The 13,956-nt window shown below is 38.0% G+C and overlaps 1 protein-coding gene across 3 annotated transcripts in view; it reads left to right on the top strand.

Annotated features, from left to right (window-relative positions):
* Positions 1-13,956, top strand: part of RAPGEF6 (Rap guanine nucleotide exchange factor 6) — a 221,702-nt gene that overhangs the window by 173,851 nt on the left and 33,895 nt on the right. For all 3 annotated transcript variants that reach the window (XM_075541509.1, XM_075541508.1, XM_075541510.1), the window contains exons 18-19: positions 5,762-6,002; positions 7,854-8,237. In XM_075541509.1, the coding sequence (XP_075397624.1) occupies positions 5,762-6,002; positions 7,854-8,237 (625 nt within the window). The remainder of the gene's footprint in view (positions 1-5,761; positions 6,003-7,853; positions 8,238-13,956) is intronic.

The following is a 13,956-nucleotide window of genomic DNA, read 5'->3' as shown; positions in this document are numbered from 1 at the left end:
CAGTGGGCTCCAACATGATTAGGGTGAGGATTACCCAGGAGTAGGTTTACGTAAAGTTGCTGTGAGTTGGAACTAACTTGGCGGTCCCTGACAACAGCAGATAAAGAGGGAGCCAGTTGGCAGAGAAGAAATGTGGTGTGCAAAGTTTCAGCCCCATCATCACAAGGCCAGAATAGAAGTACGTTTGGAGCCAAAGAGAGCAATTCTTCATTTTCTCCCTCTACAACAGTCTTTATAAACATCCTTTTGCGACTGCCTTTCTGCCCTCGGTTTCTTCATCCTCTGTCCTGAGGATGGCATGTATTTCTCTTCCTTTGCTTGTGCCTCAAGCTAGACTCAAAAGTTACCTTGGCTTGGGAGCTCGGTGCCTTCTGATGGAGTCAGCCCCTCTTCTTGTTTTCAGCAGTCCCAGCACGTTTGCTGTCTCTCTCCTTTGTCGGGTGGTAGCATAGGAATTTACTGCCATGCCTGTATGAGTTCCAAGCAGCACTTCTCACACTGCAGAGAAACCCCGCAAATAAAATCGTGCCTCCTACCAAATCCCAAACTAAATATGCACACTTCCCTAAGACACGAGACATGTGGTTTGCAGGTTCCATTACTTTTACTGCAGGGTTTATACCTTGGGCGTATGCAGAAGTGAGGGGCATGGTAAGGGAGGAAGTTAGAATGACTGTGATTTAGAAACTCTAAATCTCACGGAGCAAACACTCAAACCTCTGAAACTGAGGTGTTGCTTGACTTGATTTCATATTGACTGCACAATTCTCTCCTAGGAAACATTTGTTGAAAAGACTTGCACTTTTAAAAATCTATTCAGAGAGTCTTCCATGGTTCTGTCTGCAACACAGGCTCATAACTGGTAATATTATAAAAGAGCACCTACTTAAATGAGATAGTTAAGTTGTAAGTTACATGTTTAAGCCCCCTAAAAAACATAATTTTAAGAAAGGCTTTTTACCTAATAGTGGTGCAGTTTTTACTTGGTCTTCTGTAAGGTCAGTTAATTCCAAAGTCAGCTCCTTAGGTTCTCTATGATAGCTTGCACTCAACTGTGTTTATGCTGCATGATTAATATTATTTTTAGATCAAAAAAAGAACATGGAAATGAGGGTATAGAACTATTAATAGCTTGCTTTTGATTACTGACTTTTTTTATGCTTTTGCTTTGTTTTTGCTGCCTACAGCTGTTGGTTTTTACTGTAAGTATACTAAAGATAGCATTTTATTGCCTATATTTATAGATAATATTTTATATTTAAAAAGTCAGGTGATAAAAGTTGCAGTAGAAAGCAAAGCTTTTGTGTTCACCAAGTAACCTGTATTCATTGGTATGTCCTTTTAGTCATTTCTTTGGGGGAAAAGTACATACATACATATATATATATTCAACATATTCATACTTTCCTACAACTTGTAAGGTTTTAGGAATTTTGACCTAATATAAGATCAGACCTAAAAAATTCAGAGTGTGACTAAAAGGAATTTGAAACTTTTGTTTTATTTTGTTTTGTTTTTTTACCCTGAATTTCCGTATAGACTCCTTTGCTCACCCTTTTAAAATTTAACTGCACCAGTCTTCAGCATTTTATTTGGTGGTTTCTTTAGTGTAGTAAACTTCACATTCATTTCTGCTTTGCAACTCTGGGTTATATGAACTAGTTTTTCAATTCCAAAGAAACACGGGCTTGCCAAGAGCTGGAAGTAACAGTAGACAACCTAACAAAAATTCTAGGAGTTGAGACATATTCTATCCTTTCTTTGTAGTTTGGTTTTTTAAAAGCTATGATTTGGGTTTCATGTAGAGGAGAGAAACAAAGCAAGATAAGTGTTTTAGGTGAGAAGGTGGAGGTACTAGAACCTTCATCCACTGTTCATGAGAGTGAACAATGTAATGATTACAGCTTCTTTGTAACCAAAAGCTTAGCAGTTCCTCAAAAATTGAAATAGAGCCTAGCATATAAATCCAGCCATCTCAATCTAGGGACAGATCCCAAATAATTGAAAGCAAGAATACAGAAATTTGTAAATCAGAGTTCATTTCAGCATTGTTCACAGTAGCTAAAAGGTGGTTAATAAATGTCCATCAACAGATGAATGCATAAACAAAATGTGCTTCCTGTATACAAGGTAGTCTTACTCATTCATAAAGAAAAATTAAGCCCTTGTATTTGGTATAATATGGTACAATCTTGAAGTGACATCACAAAAGGAAAAATATAATCCCACTTATATGAAGTAAGCTAATGTATTGGACCCAGATTTATTAGTGGTTACAAGGGCTGGAAGCAGGGCAAGATGAGATCAGTGCTTAGAAAACATTGAGTTTCTCTTAACAGTAATGGAATAAGTTGTAAACAGCAGTGATTATTGCATAACATGATGAGCATAATGTTATTTTCACCATAATTAAATGATTTTAAAATTATGTATTGAGTACTTTTCTCCATTAAAATTGTTTTGTAGCATAATAATTATATAAGAATGCTTATAATTTAAGAAAAGAAAGAAAGCTTATAATTTATGAAATTAAAGAAATGTGCCATCAAATTATGCATATAATATGATCCCTGTATTTATCTTTTTTGGTGGTTTCTTAAAATAGTTTTATTGTCATACATTTCACATATCATTACAATTTAATCATTCAGTCAAATTAAAGTAATTTATTCAGTCACCACAATCAGTTTCAAAGCATTTTCTTCTCATACTCTTTGATAGCTCCCCATTCCCCCTCCCCATTCTTCCCTGAAGCAAATACTTCCTCCCCTCCAGAAAAAAAATGATGATGACTAGACAAAACATAGAAAAACTTCAATCAACAAAAAATTAGAAAATATTAAAAACGGAAACAACTGGAAAATGGGTCAAAAGGGAGATCAGATAATCGGCTTTACAGTGTACTCTGTCGAATAGCAGTGCAACTTTAACCTTGACTCTGGCCACACAGGATTCTCCAGAGGCTCCATCCTTATGATGATTAAGCCTGCAGCTGGATTTGGGACTTCCACTGTCAGCCATAACCTTCTGCAAATACAGTGTTCACAGTTGAAGCTCTAATAACATTCACTCTTTCAGATTTGGATTTTATTTTGTACAATCCTTGGATCTCACAGGGGGGGTGCTTCTTCCATGTGGACTTAGTTGGTGTATCTTCGATGATGGCTTGTTTTAAAACAAATCTCTTAGGTCTCAGATGCTATTCTTTCTGATAGCTAGGCACCATATCTTTTCTGTAGCAACCATATCTTCAGTAATCTCTTCATAGGAGTAAGCATGGAACAATGCCATGTGCCCAAATCATAAGAACTAACTGTTCTTATAATTGTGAGCCCTAAATCCATTCGTGTGTCTACGGTTTGTATAGGTCTCTGGTTCACTTTTTTTTCTGTCTGGTTCACTTTTTTAAGGAGCCCTGATGGTACAGTTAGTTATTAGGCTACTGACCAAACATCCGTAATCCAAACCACCAGCCATGCCATTGGGGGAAAGATGGTGTTTTCTACTCTCATAAAGAGCTAATAGTCTCACTTTCTGCCTGTGGACACCACAGAGGAAGTATCGTTAGGCTGCCCCACCCCCACCAGCAGCAGCAGCATGTCTAAGCCAGAGACTCATAAAGAGCCTACACAGCTTTGGAAACTTCATCAGAGGATTGAGCTCTGAAACAACAGAGAGTCCATGGAGCCATTTTGAGTAATGGGAAGAGTGAGGAGGGGACACTCAAGGACTGTGTGGTCATGAGAGCTTAAACACCAAGCACTCTGGAGGCTTTGGGCGTGTCGCTTACTCTGCTGTGGGGGAGGGAGACCCACCCCCGAGTGCAAGGCCACACATGGCGGATGGAGGAGTTATGGAACCAAAGAGGACTCTCACGAGAAGACTCAAAGACCAGGTTCCCATTTAACCGTGAAAAAGAGCTTTCTCGATAGAATCACAGAGACACTGAACAGCACCACCTACGAGGTTATTTTGAGCACTATGGGAAAATGGAAGTGATTGAAATCATGGCTGATTGAGGCAATGGCAAGAAGAGGGACTTTGCTTTTGTGACTTTGGATGAGCACAATTTGGTAGATAAGATTATCATTCAGAACTACCATACTATAAAGTAAGGAAAGATGGAAATTGCAGTGGTGGTCCGGGAGGTGGTTTTGTTGGGGATGACATTGGTCGGGGCAGAAACTTCAGTAGACATGGTTGCTTCGGTGGAGGTCGTGGATATGGCAGCAGTGGGGATGGTCATAATGGATTTGGTAATGATGCAGGTGGCAGAAGCTACAATGATGTTGGCAATTATAACCATCAATCTTCCAGTTTTGGACCAGTGAAGGGAGACTTTGGAGGCAGGAACTCTGGCCCTTACCCTGATGGAGGTCAACACTGCCAAATCATGAAACCAAGGTGGCCATGGTGGCTCAAGCAGTAGCTATGGCAGTGGCAGAAGATTTTCATGATTACCAGGAAAAGAGAGCCAGAGAAGCGAAAAGAGAAGCTACAGCAGTGGTTCTCAGCCTTCCTAATGCCGCAACCCTTTAATACAGTTCCCTATGTTGTGGCGACACCCCCCAACCATAACATTATTTTCATTGCTACTTCATAACTGTCATTTTGCTAATGTTATGAATCGGGCGACCCCTATGAAAGGGTCATTTGACACCCCCCCCCAAAGGGGTCGCTACCCACAGGTTGAGAACCACTGAGCTACAGGTTACAACAGGTTCGTGAACTCAGCCAACCACATTGGTGGCAGGGCCTCCCTCCTACAAAGAAGACCCGTTTTAGACAGTACTCAGTTGTATGGGCAAAAGAGTTTGAGGACTGATCTTGTGAAATTATATAACAGGTCTTTCTAATTTTTATTCTGTGGAAAATAAAGCATTCCAACAAAGGGTTTTAATGTTGTTGTTGTTTTCACTTATGCTGTTGAATGCTAAATGTAATAGTGTAATCATGATGCTAAATAAATGTCTTTTTTAAAAAGAGCTATAGTCTCAGAAAGCCAAGAGGGGGCAGTTCTACTCCGTCTTACAAGGTTGCTATGAGTCAGGACGGACTTGATGTCAATGAATGAGTTTTCTGATTCACTTTAGAAACATCATGATAAATGCCCTGGGGCATAAGGTAATTCTATTGATAGTGTCATTAATTTAACCAGTGGCATAGAATTTAAAAACTGAAAAGGAAATTATACATGCATGGGCCAGTTTCAGATGCATGAAGTGTTAACTTGTACAGATTATAAATTCTTTTTTTTAATAAATTCTTAAGAGACTAGACACTGCACACAAAAATGGGAGTGGGTGGTATGACAAAACCTTCAGGAACGCTCATCCCAAAGGCAGAGCACGCCTACCAGAGTAGAGCATGTCATGAAGCAAGGAGGCTGACTAAAAGTGAACATTGACCACAACCAGAGAGAGCCAAAGCAGTCCAGCGACTACCAATTCCACAACCTTGGGAGAGCAGCCATCTGCTGCTTCTCGCACTGGGACGCCTCAGCCTTAAGTCCAAGGGAGTATGCTCAATTTCATAAATAGGCCTGAGTGTGTGCGCCCACGCACATGCGCGGTATATATTTTGTCTTCTAGAAAAAATAAGTTTCATTAATAAATGTAGTAGTGATTTCTGTTAACTTCCTAAAACAGGAAATGTATATTCTACTGTTCAACCGAATGATTGTGTCCCAAATTGCCTTAGGATTAAAAGTTTTCAATTTTGTTTTTTAAATAACCTGGCACATTTTTTTATATATATATAGATATTCCTGATCAAGTTATAAGAGTTTTCAAAGCAGATCAACAAAGTTGCTACATCATCATCAGTAAAGACACTACAGCTAAAGAAGTAGTTTGTCATGCTGTTAATGAGTTTGGTTTGACTGGTGCATCGGACACATACTCCCTCTGTGAAGTTTCTGTTACTCCTGAGGGTGTCATAAAACAGAGAAGACTTCCCGACCAGTTCTCCAAGTTAGCTGATAGAATCCAGCTTAATGGAAGGTGAGTATACTTAATAATAAATGTGTTTGTTTGTACACGTGCTCTTTTGATCCCTCGTGTAAAGGGGTGTTTTACATAGAAAGATATTGTGAGAGATGCTGAGTTCTGTAAAGGTAGATTAAAGTTGTTTGAGGTTTTGCTTCATGTTCCCAGCTTTTCTTGTGTCCCATAACTACATAAATGGAACCTTAGAGGCTCAGCACTCATAATGACTACCCAAAGTGGGAGAAGGAAAGGCCGGACAGGCAGCTTGCTTGAAGCTTTTAGCATACTTACTAAGCCGAAATCTTCAAGCCATTGATATGTCTCCTTTTACAGATGAGGAAACTGATACCTATATTCATATATGTATCTGAGTATGTGTTTAGTATAATAATATATAAATTTACTTTTACTATGTACAGTATTTACTTGGCAAAGGACTTTATGATTTTCTAAATTCTTTTTCTAATTAATTGTTTTCCTTTTCCTGCATAGGAAATTTCCTAATACAGAAAAATTATTTAAATGGGCTCTGAAGATCATGTAAATGTTATTTTGATAATATATTTGTTGTTACTATTTTATTTACTCTGGAAATTTTCTCTGAGAATAATCTTTATAGGAGTCCAGTGTACATACAGAAAGAGAAGCTTGGGGACCTTATAATGCCAGCCTATCATGGTCCCTCTGTAAAGAGTAGATTTGCTCTGCTCTGTTGGTTACATGTGGTGGGTAAGCCCTGTACCTTTGGAGCTAATATGCTCAAGTTCAAATCCCAGTTCTGACTCCGTGACCTGGAGCAAAGTATTTAGCTGCTGGATTTTCTCATCCATAAGATGAGAGTGGTAATTATAGACCATATTGAATAGGGATCTTATTAGGATTAAAAGTTAAGGAGTAAATAAGCATACTGTAAATGTTAGCTATAATTATTTTTATTATCTCTAATATAGTGATTTTCAACACTATTATTTATTACAATGCTTTAGACATGTGAACTTCTTAAAGACAGGGGAGAAAGGGAGGTAGGTATAGTTTCTTGGGGGTTAGCAGCCAAATGTGTAGAACCCACCCCCACCCCACAGCCAACAGGGCTCCTAAAGATATAGATGCACACAAACTTAGATACATTGTAGGGAAGTTATACCAGAAAGAAAGCCTGTCATGAAGTAAAGGCTTTATTTTAAGCATCAGACTTGTACAAAATGTTTCCCAATTAAAGTTCTTTTAGACTAGTCTCAGATTTTAGGTACCACAAAATTATTAAACTAAAAAAGAAAAGGGGAGTTATAGGTCCTTTATAGGGTTGCTGATCAATACCATTTGGTGGAATGAACTTTGGTGTTTTAACAGGAGACACCATTAGAGAGATGTCCCTTTCCTTTGGGGTTTTATTCTTCTTTACTTCTCTTAGAACTTTAGAAATAGAAAAGTAAACATAGCATCAGCTTCTTAATAGAGATGTTAACAGTCTGGTGCAAGTATTCATTTTGTCTTCCTCGGATTTCATTTCACCCAAGAATAGACACTTGTCTAATACCAACTAAAGTCAGGTGCGGGCCTTGCCCACCTCATCCAGCAGTTTTTATTCTCAAGAATATACACACACATTTATTTCACACGAATGGGTCATAAATTATTAAATTCACAGAATCATCAACATGATTTTTAATCTTTAAAATAATTGACATCAAATTGCAGAAAATCCCTTCTCATTTAAAATCTTAGCTTTCCATTGCATTTATAAGTCAGTATTCTAACATTTTAGACAATAAGTTATAACAGTAAAATTAAAATTGATATTTTGTAATAGGAAAAGTAATATTACAAATGTGAAAATAGTTATAAACACAATTCTTCTTTTTTAAGGTATTATTTAAAGAATAACATGGAAACAGAAACCTTATGTTCTGATGAAGATGCTCAAGAATTAGTTAAGGAAAGCCAACTGTCCATGCTGCAGCTCAGTACGATTGAGGTGGCCACTCAGCTGTCAATGAGGGACTTCGATTTGTTTAGAAATATTGAACCTACTGAATACATTGATGACCTTTTTAAGTTAGATTCCAAAACAGGAAACACTCACTTGAAAGAGTTTGAGGACATTGTAAATCAAGAAACATTTTGGGTTGCCTCAGAAATTTTAACGGAATCAAATCAACTCAAACGAATGAAGATTATTAAACATTTTATTAAAATAGCACTTCATTGTCGAGAATGTAAGAACTTCAATTCAATGTTTGCAATAATAAGGTAAGTTTATTCCAAATAGGTTCAAACAGCTGTGTGTGTTTGAATTGGGCATGAATTTGATTATGTGTTTTTAAATACCCAGAAGAAAGTTCATTTAATATACTCATATTAATGCATTGTCAGATGTAAAATTGGTAATCATAATAGTGCGTATGCCAGAGTGTTGTGAGGACTCAATGATTTATTATATTAAAAGCTTTGGAAGCATCCTGGGTTTTTTTTCAAATTTTTATGTTTTCCTTTTTGTACTCTTTTGATTTATTTTAACGCTTTGTCGTTTATAAGTTTGTTAAATATCACTTACAGTTATCCCAATCAGTTAATCCATCATTGTCATGAAAGGTGCAACACTGTCATTCTGAAGTTAGCTTGGGACTGGGCAGTATTTCTTCTGTGGCGCATGGGGTAGCTATAGTTGGAACTGACTTGATGGTACATAACTAACAACAACATCTGTCATATACCTAAGTCCCATATTCTGAAAGGAAGTCAAAAAGCATTGCTATTTAGATCCCAGTTCGTAAGTGCACAAGTTTACTTCAAACAATACATGCTTAAACATGCCTCTGATCTGTGGATAGCTGCAAACAAGCTCCCTAATACATTTGTCTTGGTCTCCTTAAAAAAAAAAAAAAAAACTATACTCACTGCTCACTGCCATCAAATCATTACTGACTCATAACATAACGAGCCTGTAGGGCAGGGTAGAACTGCCCCTGTGAGTTTCCAACACTGTAACTGTTTATGGGAGTAGAAAGCCATGTCTTTCTCCCACAAAGTTTCTGGAGGTTTTGAACTGCCAGCCTTTAGTTCACCACTCGTAAACACTATTCCACCAGGCTCTCTTTAGTCACCGTAGGAACCTAAAAAATGCCAAATCACACCAGTGACCTCCAGGCAGGTGTGTGCCAGTTAAGTTAGCTCAGAAAACGGCTCTTTCAGGGTTCTCTAAGGGTAATCTTGATAGATTTTTTTCGAAGGGCATAGGACAATCGGCTTAGGAAGAAGTTTTAAGAAAATAGAAAATTGCACTGGTGAGGGAAAAAAGGCCAAAAAGTTGAATCAGGGAGTTCTCTTCCATCACAACATGCACCTGTTCATTCTTCGAAGCTAGCAAGTGCTATCCTACAGGAATTGCAATGGAAAAACTTACCCCATCCACCCAGCAACCTTGATCCTACCCCTTCAGATTGCTTTTTGTTCCCCAAACTCAAAAGAACATAGAAAAGAAACAGAATTTGAGCCTTCCAAGGATGTTCAAATTGCTATTTTAAGATGTGGTGTAAATCTTAAGTGCAAAATTCTTCAATAAAGTTTAGAGAGATGGAAATAATATTTTCAGACGTGTATAAATCCAGATAAACTATATGTCAGGAAACAATAAATGTTTTGATATTTTTGTAAATAAAGGTTCTATGATTTTGTAAATAGATTTATACTTAACCTCATGTTCCTAGGAGAAATGTTGATTCAATTTCATTGTTTTATATTTTGCTCAGGGATACTAGTTATGCAGGTTTGATATCTCCGTTGCTTGTCTCCTATATTCACTTTTTTTTCCTAATTCTTTTAAACTCTTCCCACATTTGCTTAATTGCTTTTGTCAATCATTCCTTCCACATTCCTTAAAGAATGGTTTCAGCAGTTTGGGTTTTTCTTTATTTAGGTTCTGATATGGCTCTCATTTGTGTGTTGTTATTGTTGTTTATTCCCCTCCATTTATTTCCTAAATTTTGCTATTTAAATTTTTATCAGCTTTTCATGTCATATTTTCCCTAAACTCGTGCATTGTTACACTAAACTTATTTTATAATTTATTGAAATCTTGACTGGAGCGGTTGGTTACTCTGTTTTTATTGAGTTGTGGCAGCATCTGCTTTGTGTCTTTAGGTATTTTTCTTTGCAGTAACTTATTATAGCTCCTATGTTTGTTCCTCCTTTTTGAATGAGAGAAGCTCTCCTGCACCAGCCATTGGCAGGAGGTTCTTTTGAGAAGGAAACCAGGATGGTGTTCCTGACTAGCAGGCATTGGCTCTAAATGAGTGCGGCAATTGTTTTACACATTCCTTTTCTTCAGCATATGCAGGTTGGCAGCTAAATTTAAATTTACGTACTACTTCAGATTTTCTCACTTTTGCCCTGTCCCATGGTCAAATTGCCAAGGTGTATTGATTTAATCTTCCCCTTCACTCCATGGTGGAGAACCTAAAGAATTAGGGTCCAGCCCCTACCTGATTCCATCAGCCATTAGACCCTGTTAATGTTTTTCAGATTAGGGCATTGTTTGTTTTGCTCCCTGAGTAAGTTAATTGCTTCGGAGTATTATTAGCTTTCACTGAGGTGTTCCAACAGCAGGCTTTTTGTAGTCCTGTTTGACCTTAGCTACCACTTGTCTTTCAGCTTGATTGTTATTGACAATTAGAATACAAAGGTTGGAGACAATCAGGAAGGAACAGAAGTTGGAATACATGGCCTTGGTGAAAGAAATGAAGTTGGAAATCACATGATAGGATTTTGGAAGACCCAACAATTTCTTCATTGCAAATACCTTTTTCAACAGCACAAAAGGCAACTGTGCACATGGACTTCTCCAGGTGGAATACATCAAAATGATCTGTGGGAAGAGATAGTGGAGATGCTCCATATCGGCAGCTAAAACGAAGCGAGGTGCCACCTGTTGAATAGACCCATCAATTTTTCCTATGTAAATTCGGCTTCAGTCTGTTAACGCTAAAGAAAATTAAAACAAGGACGGAACAAACAAAACACGACCATGAGTATAACCCACTTGAATATTGAGAACATCTCAAGAATACATTTGACTTATTGAACACCAATGACAGAAGACCGGATTTATGAGATGACATCAAGAACATCATACATGAAGAAAGCAAAAGATCATTTGGGGGGGAGGGCTGTCAAACTGGATATCAGAAGAGACTCTGAAACTTGCTCTTCATTATAGCACCACTAAGGCAAATGGAAGAAATGATGAAGTGAGAGCTGAACTGAAGGCTTTAAAGGGTAGCTCAAGAAGATAAAGTATTATAATGAAATGTGCAAAGACCTAGAGTTAGAAAACCAAAAAAGAAGGACAGGCTCAGGGTATCTTAAAGAAAAAGAATGAGAAAAATATTCAAACCTGAAGTTGCAATCTTAAAAGATTTTGTGGACAAAATATCAAATACTGCAGAAAATATCAAAAGAAGATGGAAAAGTCACTATACCTAAAACAGCTAGTTGACATTCCTCCATTTCCAGAACCTATGGTACAGCCCAAACTGCCCTGAAGGCAGTAGCTCTAAGCAAAACTCCAATAATTGATGAAATACCAATAGAAATGTCTCAACAAGCTTGTGAAACTGCTGGAAGCACTCACTCGTCTATGCCGAGAAATTTAGGAGGTTAACCCCTAGTCAGCTGACTGTATAAGTGATCCATATTTTATCCATCCCAAAGAAAGTTGACCCAACAGAATGCAAAAATATAAAAACAATACTGTTAATGTTGCATTCTAGTAAAATTTGGCTGAAGATCCTTCAACAACATTGCAGTAGTACATTAACATGGAGCTGCAAGTAATTCAGGCTGGATTCGGGAGAGGCCATAGAACAAGAGATTTCATTGTTGCTGCCAGATGGGTCTTGGCTGAAAACAGAGAATACCAGAAAGATGTGTACTTTGTTTAATTGACTGTGCAAAGACATTTGACTGTCTGGATCATTACAAACTATGGATGGCCTTGAGAAGAATGAGATTCCAGAACACTTATTTGTGCTTATGAGGAACCTATTCATGGTTCACAAAGCAGTTGCGCAAACAGAAAAAGACAGGCATTGGGGTTGTATACTCACCATACTTATTCAATATTAATGCTGAGCAAACATCCAGAGAAGACCAGATGAGGAATTCAGCACCATGTTTAAAGGAAGACTTATTTGCAACCTTGTCTGCTGAAAGTGAGGAGGACTAGAAGCACTTGATTAATGTTACAGCTTGCGGCCTTCAAAATGGATTACAACGTAGTGTAAAGAAAGCAAAAATCCTCACAGGTGGACCAATGAGTAGCATCATGACAGCGGAGAAAAGATTGACGTTGTTCAAGATTTTACCCTGATCTTCAACCAGTATCAATGGAAGCAGCAGTCAAGAGATCAGATGGTACATTGCATCGAATAAAACTGCTGCACAAGACCTTTGAAGTGTTGAAAAGCAAGGATGTTTGAAGTCTAATATGTACCACGGTGACACAGCAATGATGTTTTCAATTACCTCATATGTGTATGAAAATTGGCCATTGAATAAAGAAGACTGAAGAAGAATCGATGTATTTGAATTGTGGCACTGTTGAAGAATATTACAAGTGCCATGGACTGCCAAGAGAACAAACAAAGCTGTCTTGGAGGAAGCATAACCAGAATAAGGATGGCAAGACTTCGTCTCACAGTCTTTGAACACATTATCAGGAGTGACCAGTCCCTAGAAAAGGACATCATGCTTAGTAAAGTGGAAGGACAGTGAAAAAGAAGACTCTCAAGGAAATGGATTGACACGGTGGTTGCATCAATGGCCTCATGCAGTGATGTGTCATAGGACTGTGCAGTGTTTTGTTCTGTTGTACAAAGGGTCACTATAAGTCAGAGCCAACTTAACAGCACCTAACAACATTTGACCTTGGACTCTATTTTGGCAGACCTAATACGTTAACGGGGAGGGGGAAGACCTATCAACCTGCCTCCATAGAAAATTACAGCCAAGAAAACCCTGTGGAGCAGTTCCCCCCTGTAGCACATGGAGTCACCATGAGTCAGCATAACAGGTTTCGAATGTGTATGGATTGCTGAGACTTTCATGTCTCAGTGGATGTGAATTAATAGTTTTATTATCCGGCCCTTTTGTGGTGGTTTGGACTGATTTCTGAGATGCAAAGGGAGCAGAGAAATCATGACTCTTGTGTAAGGAAAAGCCATGACTCAGAATCAAAGAGATAAGTAAAAACATTGAAGCGCTGTATTCACTGTTTGGGAGAGTCAAGAGGTAAAGAGAGAAGAGTTACAACCTAATTGGAAAGAATTATCTTTTTGGAATTGGAGGATGTCTGAACTTGTTCAAAATTCTATGAAAAGGAGACTTTATTATCTAAAGGCTTACAGAGCAGGATTAGAACCAAGAAACGTGGAAATACTGGCATGAAGGACACGAGTGAATAAAATCTCAGAAATAAGGTTGCCTTAACCACAGAACTTGCCTCACTGGTTATTTAATGTTTGGGGTTTTTTACACCATGAATTGAGCCATTCTCGAGTGTGTATTGCCTCGATAAAGGTGTATTTTAAGTAAAAGAAAAGCATTGTGATATGAGAAATGTTTCAACTTAAATATCTGTTACGGAATTTTATTTGTCACTATAAAATAAAGGCTATAGAACGTGTTGTGTAACACCAGAGCACGTAACCATTTGTACCACCAGCGGTCCCTTTTGGCTCTGTCCAAAAAGGAAGGAGTCAGACAACAGAGACAAGATTATAGCATCTTGCCGTGCTAATATAGCAGAAGGCCAGAGGTAATGGTTTTGGAGTGAGAGGAATCTTACTTTGTTCAGCTTACCACAATTCCTGAGACTCGCAAGAATGGGAAACTGGACACGTCACCGGCTCTAGAAATGGATTTTTATTTTCTTCTTTTTTTAAAAAAAACATTTTATTGGGGGCTCGTACAG

The sequence above is a fragment of the Tenrec ecaudatus genome, chromosome 2, assembly GCF_050624435.1.
Source record: "Tenrec ecaudatus isolate mTenEca1 chromosome 2, mTenEca1.hap1, whole genome shotgun sequence".
NCBI lineage: Eukaryota > Metazoa > Chordata > Mammalia > Afrosoricida > Tenrecidae > Tenrec > Tenrec ecaudatus.
Note: the sequence above shows the minus strand (reverse complement) of the source record. Positions and strands in the feature narration are given on the sequence as shown.